The 25,346-nt window shown below is 44.1% G+C and overlaps 1 protein-coding gene across 2 annotated transcripts; it reads right to left on the bottom strand.

The window, feature by feature from the left end:
- Positions 1-1,867: 1,867 nt before the first annotated feature.
- On the bottom strand, positions 1,868-19,479 carry LOC125545323 (ABC transporter B family member 4). 2 transcript variants are annotated; one of them, XM_048709228.2, is made up of 12 exons: positions 18,957-19,479; positions 13,699-13,753; positions 8,502-8,677; positions 7,661-7,882; positions 7,103-7,341; positions 5,817-6,342; positions 5,449-5,722; positions 4,692-5,349; positions 4,213-4,441; positions 3,816-4,082; positions 3,468-3,731; positions 1,868-3,361 (listed from the first exon to the last, which is right to left on the bottom strand). In XM_048709228.2, the coding sequence occupies exons 1-12, from the start codon at positions 19,242-19,244 to the stop codon at positions 2,717-2,719; spliced, it is 3,843 nt and encodes a 1,280-aa protein (XP_048565185.2). In that variant the 5' UTR covers positions 19,245-19,479; the 3' UTR covers positions 1,868-2,716. The 2 variants fall into 2 exon arrangements, with proteins under 2 accessions (XP_048565185.2, XP_048565186.2); XM_048709229.2 differs by lacking the exons at positions 13,699-13,753; positions 18,957-19,479 and adding an exon at positions 8,925-9,593.
- Positions 19,480-25,346: the final 5,867 nt, after the last annotated feature.

The following is a 25,346-nucleotide window of genomic DNA, read 5'->3' on the forward strand; positions in this document are numbered from 1 at the left end:
CTTCTGTGTATCTAATTGTCTGATAATATTTGGCCTGTTATGACTGGATATGTAGTGGGCTGCTAACCGTAAAATCATGCAATGCATTGTATCTTGTTCGTTCAACATCTTGGTTTGCCTACTCCAGCGTTTCGTTGACCATTATGAACTCAAAGCAGTGCTTGTGCACAGAAAAAAAAATGGTAACCCTCCGTTGCCTTCAGTCAGTATCAACAGACAGAAGCGATTGCATGATTGCGTTCCACATTAACATGGATAGACATGTAGTGCTTGTGTTTTATAAGCTTATCACTTAAAATAGCTTTTGTGCCAATCGCTTAACCATGTTGAGAACATCTGCAAAGCTGCAAGTAGCAGTATTTAAGTACATCAATATGGTTATAAGCAAATCATGTGAAAACAGCTGTAAACAGTGATGTCATGAGTAATGATACCTCCAATTATATTCCTCCACCTCATTACTGAAGATGCCAGGTCCCCATCTCATCATTGGAAATGGCTAAGCTGAAGAGCTGAATGCTAACATCATTCCTAACATTATTGTGCCGTCCACGTGGTAGATACATGTGGTTAGTATTGTACTTATGTTCCTGCAAAAAAAAAACATTGCACTTATGGAGATAATAGTTTCACAGTACATCCTGATAAGATAACTCTGTCTTACGCAGGCTAGCTGCGTAGATGTGATTTTTCTGTTTCTGTTTCTCTAATTATTTCGTGACTTATGAATGTTATATGCGTATCTCTGATTCAAGGATACTTGCTTTGCATGCCCAGCAAGATAATGTTCTGTAGAGACATTTATCTGTTAAATGTACCAAAGTATTGAAGTGGGATAAAGTTCACATATTTTTATATGCCAACTTGGCAACTTAGATGTATGGAGCTTGGAGACAACACTCTGCGTCAATTTTAAACAGGTATATGAATGTAAGTTCGGTTGGGAATGCAGACTCCTGGTTGAGGTTGAGCAGCTAGGTTCTGGTGCATGACCTATGAAATATGACGCCTATACTAGTTTGACTTGTTAAGAGTACATTCTTGTTTAACGCAGGGATCTTTGCAGCTCTGATGGTAGTTTTCTGACAAAAATCAACGCACTTTGAATTTCCAGCATTACATTTCGTAGGCTTCTGTTTTACCAAGTCAGTGTCGTTGTACCTGTGACATGCTCTTCAATATCTTGACTACATGCCAGATTTGTAAATGTGGTATAGCCATTTGTGATGTAACTGCAGCTTTTGAGCTTGCCGTATTTGACTGTCCACTATAATCGCATTACCATACAGTTGATTTGGCTTACCAGGATTTGTATGCCGCTTCTCCTACATCAGACAATCCTATTTTAATCATGATCACTAATTTGATCTGAGGGGATTCATTTGGAGAACAAGTTGGCAATAGAGCTGACTTATAATTTTGTAAACGTCCTCACTTCTTATTTTGTTCAGATTCAGGCCCCAGTATTTCAAGCGCACACAAAGCAAACTCACGATGCTCGTCGCAGACCGACCAAATCCTTTTACCCCTTGAAACGGGTTTTTGCCTCACTTTATATACTCTCTCCATAGAGAAATATAAGAGCGTTTAGATCACTAGAGTTTAAGTGCACAAAGAAAAATAGAAGAATTGCTGAAGCAACAGCACAGACATGCCAAAAAAATGATACAAGGCTCCACGGAGTAGACGACACGCAGGCTAGGAGCCTAAGCAAGGACTAGACGACACGCAGGCTAGGAGCCTAAGCAAGGCGGCGTTCGACCGTAATGAGAGCATTGATCACACCCCTTAGCCACTCCATGTCCCGCTGCCTAGCAAGCGGGTGCCAATGCTGCAAAAAGGCTGGAAACTTGAACACAGAGCAAAGCAAAGCAACATTTCTGGACTTCCATAAAGGTCCAGCAACCTACAGGCAGCCCAAGAAACTAAACATATTAAAATAGCCACAAGCTTACATTTCCAAGGGAATAGGTTGCCCAGAGTTCTAACTCATGTTCTTATACTGCGATCAGGCAAATAATTTCTTCTTATTGCCGTGTTTTGGAAAAGCTTCACCGGCATCCTCGCTTGAACGACAATCAGTAATTATTTGCATACAGTTTGTCTGATTGCATCTGCTTGTCTGCAGATACCCATCTACTAAAATGAAAGGAAAGATCCTACACCCACATTAACTGGCCTATAAACTCAAATACACTGAATTGCTGGCCTTTCATTCCATGGAATTTTCTGGTAGAGAAAGATGAGTATCTTATCTTGAAGTGGAGCTAAGCTCGACAAGGGAAGCGTAGGCTCCATCCTTGATCCGCAGCTCCTACACCAACATTAACTGGCCTATAAACTCAAATACACTGAATTGCTGGCCTTTCATTCCATGGAATTTTCTGGTAGAGAAAGATGAGTATCTTATCTTGAAGTGGAGCTAAGCTCGACAAGGGAAGCGTAGGCTCCATCCTTGATCCGCAGCTCCTACACCCACATTAACTGGCCTATAAACTCAAATACACTGAATTGCTGGCCTTTCATTCCATGGAATTTTCTGGTAGAGAAAGATGAGTATCTTATCTTGAAGTGGAGCTAAGCTCGACAAGGGAAGCGTAGGCTCCATCCTTGATCCGCAGCTCCTACACCCACATTAACTGGCCTATAAACTCAAATACACTGAATTGCTGGCCTTTCATTCCATGGAATTTTCTGGTAGAGAAAGATGAGTATCTTATCTTGAAGTGGAGCTAAGCTCGACAAGGGAAGCGTAGGCTCCATCCTTGATCCGCAGCAGTTCTTCATGCCTTCCTTTCTCCACTATCGTCCCGTTCTTCACCACGCTGATAATGTCGGCGCCTCTCACAGTCGACAGGCGATGCGCCACCACCACAGTCGTCCTCCCGACCATCACCTGGTCCAGTGCCTCCTGCACCACACGCTCTGACTCCGCGTCTAGAGCGCTCGTTGCCTCGTCCAGCAGGAGCACCTTGGGGTCCTTGACGACGGCCCTCGCGATGGCTACCCGCTGCTTCTGCCCGCCGGACAGCTGGATTCCCCTCTCGCCGACGACGGTGTTGTAGCCGTCGGGCAGCCCGGAGATGAACTGGTGCGCGTTGGCTGCTTCGGCTGCAGCCACGATCTCTTCTTCGGAGGCCTCCCCTTGCTTTCCGTAGGCTATGTTGGCGCGGATGGTGTCCTTGAACAGCACTGGCTCCTGCCCCACGAGCCCAATCTGCAGCCGAAGCCAACTGACCTTGAGGGCCGGAAGCTCAATGCCATCAAAAAGGATCCTGCCTGAACTCGGGTCGTAGAACCTCTCGAGCAGCGCAATGGCAGTGGACTTTCCACTTCCACTCTCTCCAACAAGGGCAGCCGTCTGTAAAGATAGTGTCACCAGATTAACCTTCGTACTAGCTAGCATACTTATTAGTTAACATAGAAAGAAGGTTGTCAAAAAAAAGTTGACATAGAAAGAAAGTAACCTTTCCAGAAGGAATGCTCAAGGACAGATCAGTGAATATTTGAACATTTGGGCGTAAGGGGTAGCTGAAGCACACATTCTGGAACTCAATGTCACCCCTGAGATTTGCAACCACCATGCCCTCCTCGCTGCTGGAATCTATCTTGGACTTACGGTCAAGAATTTCGAACACGGAGATGGCCGATTCACTAGCCTTGGTGCTATCTGCACCTACTGCGCTTGTTCGTGAGATCCCACTAGCCGCCAAAACTAATACGAAGAAGACCTGAGAATCGGTGGATTAGTTAACAAAAATACGAGGTTAGAACAATCAACACTCAAGTTCTGAATAAGAATAATGTGCTCGTACCTGAAACACTTCAGGAAATGTTGCCGTTCCTCCATGAACAAACTTTGCACCGACGTAGAAGCAGAGAGCATAAGTAAGGTAGAACACAAGGAACGAGAACCCAAATCCCAAGCCACCAACAACACCTTCCCTCACTCCCTGCCTTGTTGGAGATTCACATTTCTTTTCATAGGCATCCATCACCTTCTGCTCTGCGCAAAACGACGCCACAGTTCTGATTCCTCCAACGGCGTCGGTTGCTACTTGACTTGCTTCCTCGTACTTTAACTGCATCCCACCAAACTATTAGACAAAACAACTCTCCATCTGACGAATACGTGTATGAACATTGGTCATTTTGTTGGTGTTGTTTTTGAGGAAAAATGAATAAAAGTAATTGCTAATTCACAGCATGCACCTTTGCGTTTTTATTGAGACCTTTCAGGAACTTCATTTGAGCATAGGCTTGGAAACCCACCAATGGAACCACCACTGTGATAATCAATGCCAGCTTCCAGTTTGCCACCATAGCTATTGTGAAACCTACTATGATGGTTGATATAGTCTGGACATTAAGTGCTAAATTTTCTCCTACAAGCCGCTTCACGTTCAGAGCATCAGTCGATAGCCTTGCACCTATTGCTCCACTAGAACAAAAGTTGAAACTTGTCTAAGTTAATCTGTAGAATATTGCACTAGTTGACAAGTATAACTCTTCACAATTTTTTATTTGAAAATGCCAGATGGATTAATCTTAGTATTGATAAAAATTGTAAGAAGACTGCTCAAGCTAGTTAGCATGAATGAATATTCTTAAAAAAATCTGTATACTAACTGTTAGGGCAAAAGGAAGATTTGTGACAACACATCATGATGCGAAAAAGACTAAACACAGACCTAGAGTGTTCAGGTTTATCAAACCAGTTGATGTCCTGGTGCATGACACTTCGGAATGTCAGCGACCGTATGCGCTCCACAAGCTTCCCACCTGCTAATCCAAACAAGAAGTACTCTATTGGAATCAGAACAAGTGCACAAGCACCCAGCATGGCAAACATGCTTGCCCAGAACCTCGAGTCCTTGAGTAGTTCTGCTGGCGGCTCATAAAACGTCTTTATTGCACTTGAAATCAATATGCCATATACAGGCAAAATAACCCCGTGCATTGCAGCAGCAATCGAACCAAGAGCAAGAACAGGAGCCTCTGGTTTGTTCAGATAAAAGAGTCGGCCGATTGGAGCTTTCTTTCTGTCACTAGATATTTTATCTGCACTCTCCTCTAGGTCTTGATCATTGTTGAATTCCATGGGATCACATGGATCAGGGTAAGGATGTGTACCACTGTGCCCAAAAGAGGAGCCTTTACTGGTTGATCTCCTAAAGGAGCTGCCTTGGCTTCTTGGTTTCCTTGTGAACGACCTAGAGCCAAAACTGTTTTCCATTATTATCGCATCAGGATCGGCGTTAGGGGCTTCTGCTACCTGCAGAGTCTCTTGCAGATGAATCAGCTGAGAGTATGCACCTTCAGGTTTGTTCACCAGTTGTACATGTGAACCTGCTCCAAATTCACAGATCAAGTAGCAAGTCAGGACATCTATTTTGAAACGGAGTATGTACATCCAATACAGAAGTTGTCAATTCTCATATGACATACCTTGTTCCACAATCTTCCCGTGTTGTAGGACGGATATGACATCAGCGTTCTTTACTGTGCTTAGGCGATGCGCAACAATAATTGTAGTCCTTTCTAACATTACCCTATCCAAAGCTTCTTGAACTACCCTCTCAGATTCCATATCCAGCGCGCTGGTTGCTTCATCAAGTAGCAATATCCTAGGGTTTTTTATAATCGCTCTAGCAATTGCTATTCTTTGCTTCTGCCCTCCAGACAGCTGAATCCCACGTTCCCCAACCATTGTCTCAAGACCCTGCAATGTTTCACAAAATATACATACTTTTAATTAATCATGAGTGAGTTAGCAACAGAATTAACATTATGTACATCTTAATTTCGCACTGTACATTTGGCAGTTTATCAATGAAGTTTGCTGCATTTGCAAGCTCGATTGCTCTTCTGATCTCTTCGAGATTAAGACCATCCTTCCCATAGGAAATATTTTCTCTGATCGTACTCGAGAACAACACTGGTTCTTGGCTGACGAGACCGATTTTTCCTCTTATCCACCCAAGAGTCATTCTTCTAATGTCAACTCCATCTATCAAGACTTCCCCAGACTGTGGATCGTAGAATCTCTCCACCAAACTGACCACAGTTGACTTTCCACTACCGCTCACTCCAACTAGTGCCATTGTAGTTCCACTTGGTACCCGTAAGGAGAATCCATCAAATACCAAATGTTCAGGCCTGGTAGGATAGCTGAAGTAGACATCCTTCAGTTCAACATCACCCTTGATGTCTTCCAATATGATACCTGTGGTGTTATATACATCAATACATGGTTGCCTTTCAATTGTCTTGAACATTCTATATGCTGCTCCTTGACCTTGTGCAAAAGCTGTTATTGATGGTGCTGCCTGACCTAAGGACCTGCAGAAGAGACGCAACTCGAGTCAGAAACCAGAAGATCTCGAAAACAGACATGGAAGACCCTATTTGACATACTATGTTTGAAAGTTTGACTGCTGCTTTACGGATCCCACATCCTTATCAGAAACAAATTAGCAAGCATGATGTTACATCCTTCGGAGAACTGTGGGCTGGTCTGGTGCGGCAGCCGTGACCTTCTAGCATCATATGTCATATGCCCACATGACACACGGAGAGGCACGTCCATGGGGAAACGTGGCACAGTAATCATCTATTAATCTAACTATGTCTAAATTGCCACTTATCAGATATAATGTTCTTTGAAGTCATTCTTAACCACATATAATTCAAGAATAAAATGACCCAGTACTCAAGAAAGTTCATTCAAAAATCTAAAGCCCACCAATAATGCTCTCAACATTGCACCCCTAGATTCAAAGAGGAGCTCAAATGGATTATCTTCAGAGCTCACAGAAAGAAGTATATTGATTTTGAGGCCTGGGTCAACTCTTTTAGATAGCTTGCTCCCCAGGATATTTGTTGTTGGTGTATTGTGTAGTTCTTTTCTTTTATCTTTTTGAACTATTTTTCTGTATACATTATTTTGAAAAATCAATAAAATGCATGCAGCAGAGTCCTGCTTTTTCCTCTAAAAAAATGCACCCCTAGCTATAATCTCCGCCCTTCAACAACATCTGAAACAAGTTTTAAGTATGTACTCAGAATATTAAAGTGGTAAGGACTAATGTACGGAACTTACATTGCGCCAACCATGACGGCCATTATAATAGTAATAACTATGCCACCATTATATCCTCGGTCAACTATCAATTTAGATCCATACCAAACTGCCAACCCATAGCTGCAAAACAAGATTGCCATTATTGAACCCACTCCAAGGCCACTGACAGCACCTTCTTGACGAGCAGACTCATATGCTTTTCTTATGAACTTGTTATATGTTGTTATAGCTTGCTTCTCACCATTGAATGAGACAACCTTCAAAGCATAAGCATAAGAAGAGAATAGTGACCACAAGAATCAATACCAAAAATAAAGCATAATTTCTATTTGGTTTGGGCCACAAATCAAAGAACAGGAAAACAGAAGGCAAACATAGACTTCCACAAAATATTGGCGTCCAAATTGGCCAGATGAGTTGTTCTAACTTTGGCTAAAAATGGCTTAGAAAGCCCCCCAAAAATGGAACCTTCATAAAATTTTGTCATCACACCTTATAAGGGCCAAATGTGTAAAACTTTGACTCGCATGGTCATGGGCATCAAACGAAGTAGACCATGTATCCACTAGCACTCACCGTTCGAATGGTCCCAATAGTTTGCTCAACAATGTCTCCAGCATCACCATATTTTGCTTGCATTTTAGTGGACAACGTTGTCATCATCCTTGACACAATAGCACCAGCCACGGCTACTGGAGGGATGCTTGAGAGCATAACAAGTGTCAAGAGCCATCCTCTCACAAATGCAACAATGAAGCCTCCAAAAAAGGTAGAAAGGAGCTGTATGATCTTGCCAACCTATGAGAAAAATGTATAGCAAAGTGTTAAAATAAAATGGAATCCTAGTTATTATTAGATACTTATACAGAAGGTTAATGGACTAAGCTTTGCAATGTCTGGTAGCAAGTTCATGTTATATATCCAATTGACTGAGTGGGTCTTCATTTCTGCAAGTCTATCAAACTGGTATTTCGTTGCTTATTATTAATATGGATCCATGTGAATGCAGTGTGCACCCATTACTTGTCGACTGAAGACAGGTGCAAAATTATGTGTTGTCCGTATAACAGAGCTGAGCCCAGACTCATATCATAGGTTCATTTTGAGTAAAAAAATACGACAATTTATTTTCTCTATGACTTTCAGCTACCAATCTTTTCTAAAGAGCTAGCTTCTAGTTCGTGAACATACTGTTAGGTTAGCACATAAAAGAATGTAAAATCATTATACCACCTTCAATGTCAGGAAATACACACACTTTCCCATATTGGTCAAAGAGATCGGTCATCTACAGTGACAAAATGAATGACAAGAGCTTTTTTATATACAAGCTTATGCATATTGGCTGTAAGATTATAGCATCTAACAATGCTTTGAATAATGTGTCACAAGCACTCCTTGTGATAAAACAGCCTACCTTTTCTCCAATGGCATCTTGAATGAGGAATGTGTCCCCAGACATCCTCTCAACAACTTGTCCAGTGCTCATTTCCTTGTCAAAGAAAGCAATGTCCTGTCTGAGAATCGCCTTGAGATACATAGCTCTGATTCGTGCTGCCTGTCTTTCTCCAGTAATTGTCCAGCATGATACCTCTATCAAAACATCAAACTGATCAATCAAATGAAGGATGCTTTGAGTAATACCCTTAAAGTTGCTCTAGATGATCTAACTCTTAGGCTCGTATTCTGAACCATCTCATTCATAGCAGTACATTGAGAGTTTAAGACACAAAGCATCTGCGTTTTCTCAAAAATAAAATTTACTCTGGACAACAGTATTGCAACATTTGTTTTTTCAGGAACAAGCAGCCAGGGAGTCAGAGCATCTCCAACCACAAACCTCAAATTTGTCCCCCCATTTTTCTGCGGACATTGCCCGGACATGTCCGCCCCTCTCCCCCATTTATCCGGGTAGACAATGGCACTCCCCATTTTTTCAGACATTTCACCGAACACGTTGCGTGCACAGCCCCGGAAGTAGCGGAGCGCCCCAGATACAGAATGCACACACGCGGCGGCAGGACGGCAGCGCTCTCCGTCCAGCGACGAGCAACACCACCCTCGCATGCAACAGCAGCAGCAGCACACAGCTCACGCGCTCGTGCAGCAGCATCAGGCACGCATCAGCAGCAGCACACTATTAGCAGGTAGCAGCAGCCTACATCACAAGCTCAAGCACGCACTGCGCAAGAGCCCGCGCTAGCAGCCGCCCGGGCGCGGCGAGCTCCGGTTCATGGTGCGGCTGCTGGAGAGCTCGGGGCTCGGGGACGTGCGTCCGCTCGCTGCGCCGGCGGGCGGAGGGCGGGCGGCTGGCTCGGTGGACCGCGCGGGGAGATCGACGTGCGCGCGTGCTCGGGGAGCTCGAACCGAGCCACCGGCCGCTGTGCTTCTGCCTCAGCACCGGAGCAGTGCCTCCCCCCCGCCGTGGTGCCGGCGTCGTTGCGGGCGGCCTGGCCCGCCTTGAGAGGCTCGCGATTCCGTTAATTCGGTAAATACGATTTTAATACATTTGTAAAGACGCTATAAACCCCTCTGGTCCTTTTTACTCTGCATATTAGGTTTGTCCGAAGTCAATCTCATTCAACTTTAACCAAGTTTATATAAAAAATATAGACATTCACATAACAACACCAATATCATTAGATTCATCTTGAAATATATTTTCGTATTATATTTATTAGATATTATAGATGCTAATAATTTTTAATATAAATTTGGTCAAACTTAGCAAAGTTTGACTTTCGGCAAATCCAATGTACAGAGTAAAAAGGACCGGAGGGGGTACAATAGTCCTTCTCAGCAGGCTGCAAGGCATCCCACATCAGCAAAAATTTGAGCTGGAGGAGAGTAAGGGCTTGTTCTGAAACTGCCTAACTTCTCCAAAACTTCCTAAATTCAGCTTCTCGCACGACTCGCTTCTGGTGGCGACTTGGAAAACGTTCGGCAACTCAGCTTCCGCTTTCGGTCGATACGCACGAGGCTGCCAGCCCATTTGACGGGATTGGCAGGCCAGGTTGGGGCCCAGTACAAATTGCCAACGCATGCGAGAGGGAGTTCGGCAAGGAAACTTGAACCGGTACGCTGAGAGTCACTTGGCGGTAGCAACCCAGCGTAATTTGTCCTCAACTCCAACTTCTTTCTTTCACGGATCTGAAAAAGAGCTGCTTCTCCATCTTCTCCTTTTTTACACTGAGCCTGTTCTGAAACCATCTAGCTTCTTCAAAACTTTCCATATCCAGCTTCTTGGGTCGCTTCTTGCTTCAGGTGGCGAACAAAAAAACGTTCTGGAGCTACAGCAGCTTCTCCCAGCGCTTGGATGAGCTGGCAGCCCAGCTGGGGGCTGAAGGCCTGCTGGTTGGCACGTTGGGCTGGCTGAAGGAGCCCATCTCGGGCGGAACTGCAGACAGGCGGCGGCTCGGCAGGCTTCACGGCAGCTCTTGGCTCGGGAAGAAGAGAAGGGAAGGGGAAGAAGAGAAGGGGCGCGGTCGTCTTGGTGCTGCTCCTGACTCTGAGGTTCTCTCGGGTGTCAATGGCGTCGGGGCTCCGAGCCATGGGGTCGCAGTTCCTTGTAGCAGGCGCGACGGGCGGCGGCGACGACGGGATCCGCCGGGAAACAGCCTTGGATGTCCGGATCTGTAGTCGGAGGCGAGGATCGGGCCGGCGACGGGGGCAGCCGGGCGTGGCGGCGGTAACGGCGGCGGCGAGGGTTCAAGAGGAGGGACGAGGGAGAGGGGAGATGTGACGAGTGGGTGCGTGCGGGATCAAGGGAGGAGGAGCTGATTGAAACGTTTTTTTGGGCAGTGGCATTACGGCCGTAAATAACCCGAACTCCAGATTCACCAAAACGTGGAGCTAGGAATGTCTCGCTTCAGAAAAATGAACTACAGCCCACGATAGCTTCTTGGATTTCAGCTTCACGGAGCTACGGCGTTCGGGCTTGCTTCAGGCTGGGAATTAGAGAAGTTTGGAGTTGGAGGAGTTCAGAATAGGCTCTGACAGATCGCTAGCTTCTCAATTCCAGCTTTCAGAAGTCAGAGCGTTCGCCTCAGCTTTATTTATGAAGTTGAGGAAGCTTAGAGCTGGAGCATTGCAGAATGGACCCTAAATACGAGAGAGAAGGAAGTGGGCGCTTGGTCAGTCGCCTAGCTGCACCACGTGACGCAAGAAATAGCAGCTCACTTGCAGCCCAAAGCCAGCGCTAGCCCTGCTGTTCACAGTCTCCTAGGTCTCACAATCCAATCAATTGTATTTTACTTTCTCCCCATGCATGCAAGCAGATTACTTTGATCATGCAACAGCTGGTATAGAGCTGGCCTATTACATGAGCCTACTTTTATAAAGGCTATTGTTGACATGGCACATGTATACAACCGGTAGCCGGCGTTTCTATTAACCATGCTCTAAACAATTACTCAATCCATTCATGAATGTAAGATTTTTGAATATTCTCTCAAAAGAAAAAGGGAAACGTTTGGGCTTGGTCGGCCGACGCCTTGTCCACGCACGTGCCACACGGTCAATAGCGCGTCTCCCCCTCTCCTTCTCTCTCCTTTTTCTCAGGGACCCCGCCGCCATGGTCAACCGTCACCGCCTGGAGGCTTCCCAGGGTGCCGCTGCCATGGGAATCAGCCGGTCCGGCCGTCCTCGGTCAGATCCGCACCACCGGAGCTCTGCCTGCCACGCTGGAGCTGCAACCGGCCACGCTGAGAGCTACAGCCGATGGACGGAGGAGTTGCGAGGGTGCCATGCTAGAATCGTGTTCTGGCGATGTTGGAACTGTGTCCGAGAGATGTTGAAACTGTGTTCTTGTAATGTTGGAACGGGAGGCGTAGAAGTTGGAACCCCTGACAATAGCATTTTTGGCTATGGCTGTGGTCGAGAAAGCTGCAACGGGCATCCGTGGAAGCTGCAACCAGTCGCCGGCAGAGCTGCAACTAGCGTTTAGAAAAACTACAACCGTTGTCGATTTTTTGCTATTACCAAAGAAGCCCCGAGCTGGACCAGAAGTTGTTTTTGCTGCAATCGGCAATCACAAAAGCTACAACTGCTGATCTATTTTGCTTCAATGGCGACGGGGTGGCGGCACCGATGAGCTTTTATTGCTGGAACCAGCACAATTTTTTGCTACTACTCGCTGATATTTTTGTTGCCACCAACAAACCCAAAGGAGATCACCTTTTCATGAGCTCGTCGCCGGGGGTGCTGCGACCGGCAACCAGTGCTACCGGAGCTGCCACCGCCAACGAGGAAGCTACAACCGCGGGTGAAAGTTGCTGCATGCGTGGATCCGACGAGAAAGACATGAGACAATGCCGAGGTCGTCAACCGACGACTAGTGCTACGACGGACGAGCGTGCAAGGTGGTGCTTCGAGGCCCGCTGTGTGCTCGCTCATGGAGGTGCGAGCGTGGGGGAAGAAGAAGACACTGGGAAGGAGACCCAATCGAACGGCTGAGCGCGTCTGAATCGGGTGGATGGGCAGCGATCGGCCCAAATTTGTGCCGGCGCATCGGCGCCTATCATCGCCCAAAGAAAAAAGGTGTTTTAGATATTTTGATATATGCTACTCCCTCCTCACATAATATAAGAGCATTTTTACACCGTCTCATAATATAAGAGTGTTTTTTACACTAGTATAGTGTCAAAACACTCTTATATTATAGAGGGAGTACTATGGATTGAAATGAGCAACAGACAGACTAAGATGCGTTTATGTACCTTCAAATCAGAAATATATTTGTGAATGGAGTGAGTAGCACACTAGCGACAGTTTGGTTTGAGACTAAATTTGTCAAAGGTTGCCACACCTAAGATTAGGCAAGTCTGATCAACTGAGGTGGGTGTTTGATTCAAGTCACACTTAAAGCAAGCCACACTAGGGCCACACATTACATACAGACAAAATGTGTGGCATGATTCCCTTAGACTTGCCAACTTGTGGCTCTTATTTTGCTAAACTAATCTTAGGCAAATTAGCAAAAATGTGTGACAAAGTGTGGCAATCCAAAGCATAGAACCAAAAAGACCTTAAAATACTCCACGAGGTTTCAATAAAAGGAAACACTTGAAAAAAGTTGGTTGATAACTCTTCGCGCATCGACAACATTCACGGTTGCTGGATCATAGTTTGATCACACGGCCCACAACAAACCCATCCAATATGCTTCTGTTGCATCTGTATGGTGGGTCCGCTCTGCAATTTGGACGAGCCCACCGAGGGAAAGGATGGGAGGGGTGAGGCGAGGAAGACGTGCAACATGGTGTCGTCTTCGATGAGGATAGATAGGAGACAAAGAAATGAGAGGTGAAAGTGGCTACAGCTGGGGTCACGTGTGGTCTGGAGCTCACATGGAGTGCATGTCCGGATCGCCCTTTATCTACTCCATATTTAGGCTGACTTTATGGTGGTATGGACATTTAGAAACGATTTGGAAGCTTTCATGGGCCAGGGATATTTTTCTGGGCATATTTGTGTGTGTGTGTGTGGGGGGGGGGGGGGGGGGGGGGCATTTTCACTATTCCTAATTAAAAAGATAAAGCAATTTCTGTCCAGACATATGTCTATTTTTTTAACACACATATTTCTCAATTTTATTGCATGCAAAAGGCACTCACGAAGTGTTGAAGCAAGTCCTGCTCCAATACCAAGATAAACAAAGTTAATGATCACCTGAAAACAAGAAAATTTTGATTAGAAATTAGATAAAAGGACAAAGAACACTATCCCAACTACAAGTGTTGATAGCACAATGCTTGTGCCTTGCTATGAAGTCGGCTTAGGAGATTGAAAGACGTTGGTGTCCTGTAATTCGTTGGGTGATTCAAAATTAAAAAAGAGAGAGAAAATACAATGAGAGATTTCCATGCGACAGGGTTGGAGAATCTTAAACGGTCATATTAGGTCCTTTGCTAGATTTATAGTGAAACACCATGTCGTATATTGAAACACAAGAGGGTGTACATTAGTTAGGAGACCGTACATGGTCATGGATCCATTAGAAGGATGAGGTCTACAGTAGCATTGGAATTACAATTTTTTCGCTCTCTTATGCTATGATAAAGAAATGAAAGTATTGATTGGGAAGACAAACTAAAACTAAGTATTTGTCATTTGTGTCTTCTACAAGTATTGGCCTCAGAAAGTAATATTGTATTTGTTATTTGTGTTACGCTCACTTTATGTCATACATTTCAATAACATAGTTACCAGATGCATTTCAATTACTAAATCACTTTGTTACCGGATACTTTTCAACTTTATATATAATATATTTCAATAATAAGGTCCCTATAAATTTCAAAAAATGCCATATATTTCAGTAATGAGGTGCATTTTAATACCATATCACTTTGTTAGCGGATGCATTTCAATACCGGATGCTTCACTACCAAATAATTTTTTAAACATATGAATTCAAATACCAGATTAATTTCAATTACCAAACCATTTTCAATACCACGCCCATTTCAATAACATACACATATTTCAATTTCAGTACAGTTTTAAATATACATTTCAATAAAATTTAGTATCACATCCATTTCAATGACATAAAAGTGAAATACAGATGATAAATTTCAGTGCAAGCTGCGTTTCGATATGAGATGTATTCCAATACCAGATCACTTTCTTACAAGATGCATTTCACTACCAGATCACTTTGTAAGCATATGAATTTCAATTACCAGACCATTTTTTTGAAATACGAAATCACTTCAGTAACACATACATTTCAGTAACATGCACATATTTCAGTTTCAGTACAATTTTAACAATAAAATTTATTTTTGGATGTTGTAAATATATATTTCAAAACATTTATTTTAGTTACTTATGAGTATATTTTCAGTTAATGTGAGACCGAAATATATATCAATGTCAAATTGAAATAGTGAAAATTAAACAACTTTGAAATGTATCCAAATTTATCTTGTCTCTGGGAATTCAAATATATAAAGAAATGTAAAACATATTTTTGGTTTTAAATATATGACTGGTTTAAAATGTCACTTAGAAATATAAAAGGCTGCTCTTGTTATATTAGGGCATCTCCAAGGCGGACCCGCAAACCGCCTGCATCCGTCTGGACCGCGGAAGCCATCCAACGCCGCTCTGTATCGATCCGTGACACGGCCGTACTTTCTCCCGCAAACCGGAGACAAACATGGGGGAGCATTGGGGGACTCGGGACACCAGACACATAGGACTCCGACACCTCCGGCCCACCCAAAACCCTTCACGGACCCCACGCCTCCATCCTCCCTATTTTCTCTCCTTCCATCTTTCTATCTTGCCTTCACCGCCGCTCCACACCCTGCCCGCCATGCCATACCACACCCCTAACGGAATTCTACGTCTCCGTCTCTAGTATTCCAGTCGGGCTTCACCCCGCTTCTCTTCCGTCGCCATTCAACCTTGTCCTCCGATTACCCTGTCAGGTACCATCCGCTAATGCTATACTCACCATGCCCGACAACTGTTCGATGAATTGACGGAGCTAAAAACTATGTTCGCTTCTTCTTTCTAGCTATGGATTCCGATTTGGAGTACATATACGAGCACTATGTTGAGTCGACCGATGGATCGTCCAACGAGAAGGAGTACTCTGATGAGACAACGATGATGCAAGTGGTCCTTAAAGACGCGGAGCATGCGGAGGAGCATGTTCTCAATTTTACGGGCTCGATCAAGGGTCATCGAGTGCTCAACCGCAACAGTGTGCGGGACCATCTGACACTGATGGCCGACTACTTTGCCTCGGATGCACTCTTCGCTGACCATTTTCGCCGACGTTTTCGGATGCGCAAGACTGTCTTCGATTGTTTGTACCATGGAGTTCGGTCCTATGATGACTACTTTATCTTGAAGAAGGACGCAATGGGAACAATTGGCTTCTCTGGTTACCAGAAGTGCACGACCGCACTACGGATGCTTGCATATGGCACGACCGCTGATTCATGGGACGAGTACCTACGAATGTCTAAAAGCACATGCAGAGATGCCATGATCAGGTTTGCAACTGTTGTGGTCAAGGTGTTCGGACCTCAGTACCCGAGAGAACCAACTGTGGCAGACACTGAGAGGTTCTTGGCAATCTCAGAAGCAAGAGGGTGGCCATGTTTGCTTGGATCTCTTGACCGCATGTATTGGAAATGGAAGAACTACCCGAAGGCTTTACAAGGACAATATCAGGGTCATGTTAAGAAGCCCACCATCATTCTTGAAGCAGTTGCATCACATGATCTTTGGATTTGACACGCTTTCTTTGGTATGCCTGGGTCTCACAATGACATCAATGTGCTGTAGTGATCACCGTTGTTTGCGAGGCTGACTGAAGGAAAAGCCCCTCCTTGCCACGAACTATACACTGTCAATGGACATGGGTACAACATGCGCTACTATCTGGTTGACGGTACCTATCCTTCATGGACTACCTTTGTCAGCACCATCTCTAATCCAGTTGGCCAGAAAAAGGCTCACTTTGCCCAAAGACAAGAAGCAGCTAGAAAGGATGTTGAGAGGGCATTTGGAGTTCCCCGGGCCTGTTTTGCAGTTGTTCGTGGACCTACTAAACAATGAGATCCAGGGACCTTATGGGAGGTGATGACATGTTGTGTGATCATGCACAACATGATCATCGAGGATGAGGGTGACGATGATGTTGCAGCTCTAGAATTTGAGAACATGGGTGATCCTATCAAACTTTCGGACCAGAATCCGGTCACATTTGAGGAGTTTATTCAAATGCATCAACAAATTTGGCATCGACCAACTCACAAGCAACTGAAGGGAGATCGTATTGAGCATCAATGAGCGGTTAAAGGGGACAACAATATTGGGATGTAATATCTGAACTTTTTTAAATTTAAACTAGTGCTGCATGCAGCTATTTGAACGTATGAACTCTATGTGTGCGGCTATTTGATCGTACGGATTAAAAAAGAAGAGGAAGGCCAGAAGTATGTGGCTATGGTTGGATGTCGGCCCCACGCATTCGTGTTTGCAGACTGGTTCCTCCTGTCCGTGGACAGGTGTGGGAGAAAATTTACGGGTTACCATTGGAGATGCCCTTATGGGGAGAGATTGAACAGAAAGCATAGATAGATGAGAGTGACGTTTTGGCACATGGGAGCGCGTGCTCCTGATTTTTTAAATGTGTTTAAAACATAATTTAAAATGTCAAATTAATTCAAACAAAAATTTAGCACGTACATCTCGATATTGTACATGCTCACAAAGTCGTTTCACGAAAAACCGACAACTTATGTGCCACGTGTGAAAAAGACAAAAAATTGGTGTTAAAAAATGCTTTTCGCAAGACATCTTTTTGTCTTTTTACACAAGCCACAAAAATGTCGGTTTTCTTTGAAACTTGACGTGCACACATATAATATCAAGATGTATGTGCCAAATTTTTGTTTATTTTTTTCACACTTTAAAATATTCTTTTCGCGTGCAGGAGCGCGTGCTCTTGGGAGCACCAACGGATTTCTGTAGATGCGAGAGTGACGTTTTGGCACATGGGAGCGCGCTCCTGATTTTTTAAATGTGTTTTAAACATAATTTAAAATGTCAAATTAATTCAAACAAAAATTTAGCACGTACATCTCGATATTGTACATGTTCACAAAGTCGTTTCGCGAAAAACCGATAACTTATGTGCCGCGTGTGAAAAAGACAAAAATTTGGTGTTAAAAATGCTTTCCGCAAGACATCTTTTTGTTTTTTTACACAAGCCACAAAAAATATCGGTTTTTCTTTGAAACTTGACGTGCACACATATAATATCGAGATGTATGCGCCAAATTTTTGTTTAATTTTTTCACACTTTAAAATATTTTTTTCGCGTGCAGGAGCGCGTGCTCTCGGGAGCACCAACGGATTTCCGGTGACATGCACCATTACTATTCTCTTGTATTGCTTCTTGTACCACACTACATCAATATACATCCAAAAGTTTGCATGGATCTTTAAGAAGTGTTGAATGGTAGATCTTTTCCCGGTACATACTTTCGTGTTTAGATTTTGAAATTCCAGGGTGAGGGATGTAACTGCAAGTGCGGAGCTCGAAGTTGAATATATAGCAAAGCAAAAAAGTCAATGGTCACAAAAGAATAGACTAGCCCACTCTCTTGACGCAAGTCCTAAGATACCATTCATTGAAGAAGAACTAATAGCGCTCCTAATTGGCCGTATGTGGAATATTATCTGCTTGCGAGCTAAGATGCTCCTTGACGAACAGTAAAATAAAAAAAAATAAAAACTTTGACAAATGTTTTATGTGTCTGCAAAATTTACCAAGAATATTGGTGGAAGTCGTGGAAAAAAACAATGCTCCAAAAATGTTATTTTGAAAGTAATTTGAAGTGCTCATTTTTCTGTCATGACTTCCATGAATGTCATTTCGTGATGAAATTTGTCACGCATACAAAACATTTGTCAAACTTTGGTAAAAAATCAGAATTTTGTTTCAATTTTTTTTATTTTACTGTTCATCCCGAGCTCATTGGACAAAATTCAAAAAAAATCTGATTTCTTTTAACCAAACTTTGAGCACGGAAGCAAAATAGGACTCCCGCTCCTAATTGATGCTATTGTTACTTGTTTCTCTCCTGAGATGCCAACGTCTGGCCATACAAAATCTCAGAATTTGTGACTACCACCAAACCATGCATCAATACACCATCTCATAACACTAGTGCGTCTAACTGAAATATTACTAGAACTCACAACTTTGAAGCTGTTGATGAATGGAATCAAAATCAAACCTTCTCAGGACTCTCAATTCTCCTACGCCTCTTCGCTCGCTCTACGGTTGTCATATCATACAAACATGAAAAATACGGTCGCGCATACACGCGCACGCACGCACCTTGGTGACCCTGTGCAGGACGTCCCGCGACGAGGCGGCGGAGCCGAAGGCGTCGATGACGTCGCCGAAGATGAAGGTCATGAGCGGCTGCGCCATCCCGTTGGCCACCGCCGTGGCCGCGCCCACCGCCATGAGCGCCGCGTCCGTCCTGTCCGCGAAGGCGAACATCCGGTAGAGCGGCACGCGCGGCGCCGCGGGCCTCCTCCCATGTCCGTCGTCAGCTCCGTCCTCTCGTCCGCCGTCGACGTCGCTCCTCTCCCCGCCTTGCTCCCTCCCCCTCCCTCCCATGCCTCCGATCGGCCTCTTAATTAGGTTCTCCCTATGGCTTTGAATTGCCTTCTATATGTTCCGTGGATATATGTCGCCTGCTAGCTAGCTGGTAGCTGTTGCTACTTGACATGTGCGGCCTCGCGAATCATGACACGATCGATCGCGGCGGCGCATAGAAAAGGAAGAACATGCGAGTCACAAGCTTGGGCAGCAAGGAAATTGAGATAATAAAAAAAAAGTCGTACCAGCAGTATGACACTACTATCGGATTATATATGGATTCATCGGGATGTAGTAGTCCCTGATTTGTTAGTAGTACGTAGTGATCATTCAAACTGCCGCCCCATCCGTAATTCCTAATAATAGCGTGATGCACCTTCATTCCTTCCTTCCAGTTGACCTCACCTCACCGCGTGTCCGCATCTATACGGCAGGGGATCTTGGCGTGGCGATCGACCGCTGACCTTCTGGAAGCTATGTGATTGAATAGCTGCCTGTCCATTTTTGTGCTTACTCCGTCCGAGCTCGTCTAGCTACATGTGCACCTACCCCCCCTCCTCGAATACGTGATCCAACCGCCCACCCCGTTCGAATCCGGCCACGACTGCCATGTCCATGTCCAAGGCGGAGCTCGGGCCGGTTCTATGCTGTGAAGGCTAGGGTTCAGATTATACCATTGATTTCAAAATCTCGAGCTACAAAGGGGTGATCACAAGGGAGGAGAGAGTCGTCTTCCTCAGGAGGTAGAGCACACACGCAACACACGCCAGCCACTAGCCGTTTCTTCCTTCCTACCCTCTCACCAACCCTCCACACATATAAGTACTACGTCCTACTTGGCCCACTCCGGTCCAGCCAGCCGAGCGGGCAAGCGAGGCTGTCGCTTAGGCCGGCCCAATGCTTGAAACCCGTTTTCGCGCTTCTCCTGCTCGCTGACAATCCCACCCGACTTAGAAGCGGCTTGACCCCAAGCCGGCACACGTGGAAACTTCTGGCGTAGTGTCACTTTGTCTTCCCAAGTGGCCACCTCTCCAAGTGCATCGTTCCATTTGACGAGTACTTGGATCAGGGAATCAGCGCCCCGACAAACAATTCGTTGCTGAAGGATTTGCTTTGGATACTGGAACTGATCATCAGGAGCAGGAAGTAAAGGAAGCACTTGACATCCGGTGCAAGGGCCTTGCGCAATAGTGAAACATGGAAGACTGGGTGCACACGGCCGGTAGGTGGTAGGGCTAGTCTGTAAGCCACTTCACCCACACGTCCACCACTTCAAAGGGGCCATAAAATTTGAAAGCAAGCTTGTGGTTGGCGCGCGACTCCACTGAAGACTGTAAATATGGCCGAGTTTCAGAAAAACTGTGTTGCCCACATTAAACACAAGTTCAATGCGGTGCTTATCAGCTTGGGTTTTCATACGCTGCTGAGCCTCAATAAATGCTGACAGACAGAATCAAACACAACTTTGCGATTATCCAACCATTGTTGCACGTCCACAGACTGAATCACCGCACCGGGGAGATACCAAAGTGACGAGGTGCATGCCCATACACAATCTCAAAGCATCGTAAGAAGCACTCCACCCGCTGATTAACTCGTTCAGTCTACCCATCAGACTGTGGATGGCGAGCAGAGCTCATTCGAAGTAGAGTACCAAACTTAGAAAATAATTCTTGCCAAAAGACACTAGTGAAGATACGATCTCTGTCTGAGGCAATAAATTGAGGCATACCATGCAGGCGATATACTGAATTGAGAAAGGTTTCGGCGAATGTTTCTGCGGTGAATGGATGGCGCATATGGGAACGAAATGACCATACTTGGAAAATTTATCGATGACCACAAACAGGCAATTGTACTGACCAGATGGTGGCAACCCCTCGACGAAATCCATTGTCACCATGTCCCAAGGAAGTTTGGGAACAGGTAATGGCTGCAACAGACCAGGATAGGATACATGTTCTAGCTTTGCTTGCTGACAAATCAGACAATGTTGTACATACTGTTTGATAAATCCCCTCATGTGTTTCCAATGAAATAGTCGCCTGATACGACGATAAGTAACCGGGAAGTCCGAGTGCCCTCCAATGGGACTATCATGGAAAGCAGATACAATTTGCTTGTGCAACTCTGGAACATCATCTACCCAAACACAATTCTCAGTACGAAGAATGCCAGTTGTCAAAGTAAACTTACTATCAGAAGAGGAACTCGTGGATAATTTTTGAAGTAACTCAGTGAAAAATTTATCACCCACATAGCTCTGCATAATATCTTCAAGCCAAGCAGGTTGCGCTGAAGAGATAAGGTGCATTTCGGGTAACATACCAGAGGAACTGTGTGGTTTTCTGGAAAGTGAATCAGCAACACTGTTGTCAACCCCCCTTTTGTAACAAATCCTGTACTAAAGGCCCAATAGCTTTGTAAGAGCTTTCCGTTGCCACTTGGTGTGCAAACGCTGTTCAGATAAACTAGCCAAACTTCATTGGTTGATACGTCTCGAACGTATCTATAATTTTTGATTGTCCCATGCTATTATATTATCTGTTTTGGATGTTTTATATGCATCAATATGCTATTTTATATTATTTTTGGGACTAACCTATTAACCTAGAGCCCTTTCTGTTTTTCCTTGTTTTTGAGTTTTACAGAAAAGGAATACCAAACGGAGTCCAGACGGAATAAAACTTTCGTGATGATTTTTCTTGGACTAGAAGACACCCGTAGGACTTGGAGAGGGGGTCAGAGGACTCCCGAGGGGCTCACAAGCCATCAGGGCACGCCCTAGGCCCCCTGGCTTGTGTACACCTCGGGAGTCCCCCAACCCCAATCATTGCACAATAAATTCCCAAATATTCCCAAACCATCGGAGGCATCCACCAAAATACTTTTTCGCCGTTGCAACCATCTGTTCCCATGATATCCCATCTTGGGGCCTTTTATGGCACCCTGCTGGAGGGGGATTCAATCACGGAGGACATCTACATCAACCTTGCTGCCCTTTCGATGAAGCGTGAGTAGTTTACCATAGACCTATGGGTCCATAGCTAGTAGCTAGATGGCTTCTTCTCTCTCTATGATCTTCAATACCATGTTCTCCTCGATGTTCTTGGAGTACTATCCGATGTTATATTCTTTTGCGGTGTGTTTGTCGAGATCTAACGAATTGTGGATTTATGATCAGATTATCTATGAATATTATTTGAGTCTTTTCTGTACTCTTTTATGCATGATCAAATATCTTCGTATTTTTCTTCGAAATATCAGTTTGGTTTGGCCAACTAGATTAGTTTTTCTTGCAATGGGAGAGATGCTTAGTTTTGGGTTCAATCTTGCGGTGTCCTCACCGAGTGACATAGTAGGGCTAGCGACGCACGTATTGTATTGTTGCCATCAAGGGTAAAAAGATGGGGTTTTCATCATATTGCTTGACCTTATCCCTCTACATCATGTCATATTACTTAAGGCGTTACTCCGTTCTTATGAACTTAATACTCTAGATGCATGCTGGATAGCGGTCGATATGTGGAGTAATAGTAGTAGATGCAGAATCATTTTGGTGTACTTGACGCGGACGTGATGCCTATATTCATGATCATTGCCTTGGATATCGTCATAACTTTGCGCTTTTCTATCAATTGCTCGACAGTAATTTGTTTACCCACCGTATGCTTTCTTTCAAGAGAGAAGCCTCTAGTGAAACCTATGGCCCCCGGGTCTGTTTTCCATCATATATTTTCAGATCTATAAACCAAAAAAACCAAAAAAAACCTTGCTACAATTTATTTATATTTACTTTAGTTTGCTCTTTTACTTATCTTTTATATCTATCTTTATTAGATCTCACTCTTGTTCGTGACCGTGAAGGGATTGACAACCCCTTTCTCGCGTTGTGTGCAAGTGGTTGTTAGTTTCTGCAGGTGTGTAGATCGGAGGCTTGCTTGTGCCTCCTACTGGATTGATACATTGGTTCTTAACTAAGGGAAATACTTATCTCTATTTTGCTGCATCACCCTTTCCTCTTCAAGGAAAAAATCAACGCAAGTTCAAGAAGTAGCATTAGTCAGTTCAAATTAGAAGCTCTGAAACCTGCAAATACTGTCTCCAGTGGTCAACAGCCAACAGGATTGCTAAGTATTATTTTTCATACACATAAAGAGTCTGATTCCTGGGGCCTAGAGCTTTGCTAACATAAGCCGATGGATGCCCATTCTGCATAAGTACTGCCCCAATACCCACATCACAAGCATCTGTTTCTATCACAAAAGTTGAAGAGAAATTAGGAAGAGCGAAAACAAGAGTTGTTACTAGGGCATGCTTAAGTAGTGCAAAAGCTTGTTGTTCATTTGCTGTCAAGTGGAATGACACCCCTTTTTTCAACAGATTTGGCAATGGCTTGCTCACAATCCCATAATGACGAATACACTTTCTGTAATAGCCAGCCAAACCCAGAAAACCCCTAACCTCTTTAGCAGATACATGAGTAGGCCAATCCTGAATAACAGAGATTTTTGCTGGATCAGTAGAAACACCTTGTCCATTAATGATGTTCCCCAAATAAGCAATTTGTGTTTGAGAAAAAGAGCTTCAGACAGTTTCACCTGCCATTGATGTTGCATTAATAATTTTAGTACTTCTACAAAGTGTTGCAAATGTAGAGCATAAGAAGCGCCGAAGACCAATATATCATAAAAGAAGAAAACTGCATATTTCCTTCAACAAGGGGATAAGGTGTCACTCATAGAAAACTGAAACGTGTTAGGTCCACCAGTTAGTATTTGTGAAAGGACCAGAAACTCAAAATGTCCAAAATGAGTCTGAAATGCAGTTTTATGCTCTTCTCCAGGGGCTAATCTGATTTGATGATATCCAGATCTCAAGTCAAGTTTGGAAAACCAACAAGAGCCTGCAAGTTCATCCAAGAGCTCATCAATAACTGGGATAGGGAACTTGCTTTTGACAGTAATGAAGGAAATATGCCCTAGAGGCAATAATAAAGTTGTTATTTTGTATTTCCTTATTCATGATAAAGGTTTATTATTCATGCTAGAATTGTATTGATCGGAAACCTAAATACATGTGTGAATACATAGACAAACAATGTGTCCCTAGTGAGCCTCTACTTGACTAGCTCATTGATCAAAGATGGTTAAGGTTTCCTGACCACAGACATGAGTTCTCATTTGATAACGGGATCACATCATTAGGAGAATGATGTGATGGACAAGACCCATCTGTTAGCTTAGCATATTGATCATTCAATTTTATTGCTATTGCTTTCTTCATGTCAAATACATATTCCCTCGACTATGAGATTATGCAACTCCTGGATACCGGAGGAATGCCTTGTGTGCTATCAAACATCACAATGTAGCTGAGTGATTATAAAGATGCTATACATGTATCTCCGAAGGTGTTTGTTGAGTTGGCATAGATCGAGATTAGGATTTGTCACTCCGAGTATTGAAGAGGTATCTCTGGGCCTCTCAGTAATACACATCATAAGCTTGTAAGCAAACGACTAAGGAGTTAGTCATGAGGTGATGTATTATGGAATGAGTAAAGAGACTTTCTGGTAACGAGATTGAACTAGGTATGAAGATACCGACGATCAAATCTCGGGCAAGTAACATATCAATGGACAAAGGGAATTGTGTATATTGTCATAATAGTTCGACAGATAAAGATCTTCGTAGAATATGTAGGAGCCAATATGAGCATCCAGGTTCCGCTATTGGTTATTGATCGAAAATGTGTCTCGGTCATGTCTACCTAGTTCTCGAACCCGTAGGGTCCGCATGCTTAACGTTCGATGACGATATTGTATTATATGAGTTATGTGATTTGGTGACCGAATGTTTTTTGGAGTCTCAGATGAGATCACGAACATGATGAGGAATCTCAAAATGGTCGAGAGGTAAATATTTGTATATATATATATAGAACGATAGTATTCAGACACCGGAAGTGTTCCGGAGTGTATCGGGTATTTATCGGAGTATCGGAGGGGTTACGAGAACCCCCGGGGGGATATATGGGCCATATGGGCCATGAGAGGGGAGCACACCAGCCCACAAGGGGTGGCACGCCCCCCTATGGCAGGAGGCCGAATTGGGAGAA

This window comes from Triticum urartu, chromosome 3A (assembly GCF_056163025.1).
Source record: "Triticum urartu cultivar PI428250 chromosome 3A, HENAU_Tu73, whole genome shotgun sequence".
Classification (NCBI taxonomy): domain Eukaryota; kingdom Viridiplantae; phylum Streptophyta; class Magnoliopsida; order Poales; family Poaceae; genus Triticum; species Triticum urartu.

Excerpts from the sequence above, each read along its gene's own strand:
- LOC125545323 (XM_048709228.2), bottom strand. The coding sequence starts at position 19,244 with ATGGGAGGGAGGGGGAGGGAGCAAGGCGGGGAGAGGAGCGACGTCGAC. Across the intron at positions 13,754-18,956 it reads TCCTGCACAGGGTCACCAAG|GTGATCATTAACTTTGTTTA; the intron begins GTGCGTGCGTGC and ends TCTTGTTTTCAG. Across the intron at positions 8,678-13,698 it reads AGGACTTGCTTCAACACTTC|AGGTATCATGCTGGACAATT; the intron begins GTGAGTGCCTTT and ends ATGTTTTGATAG.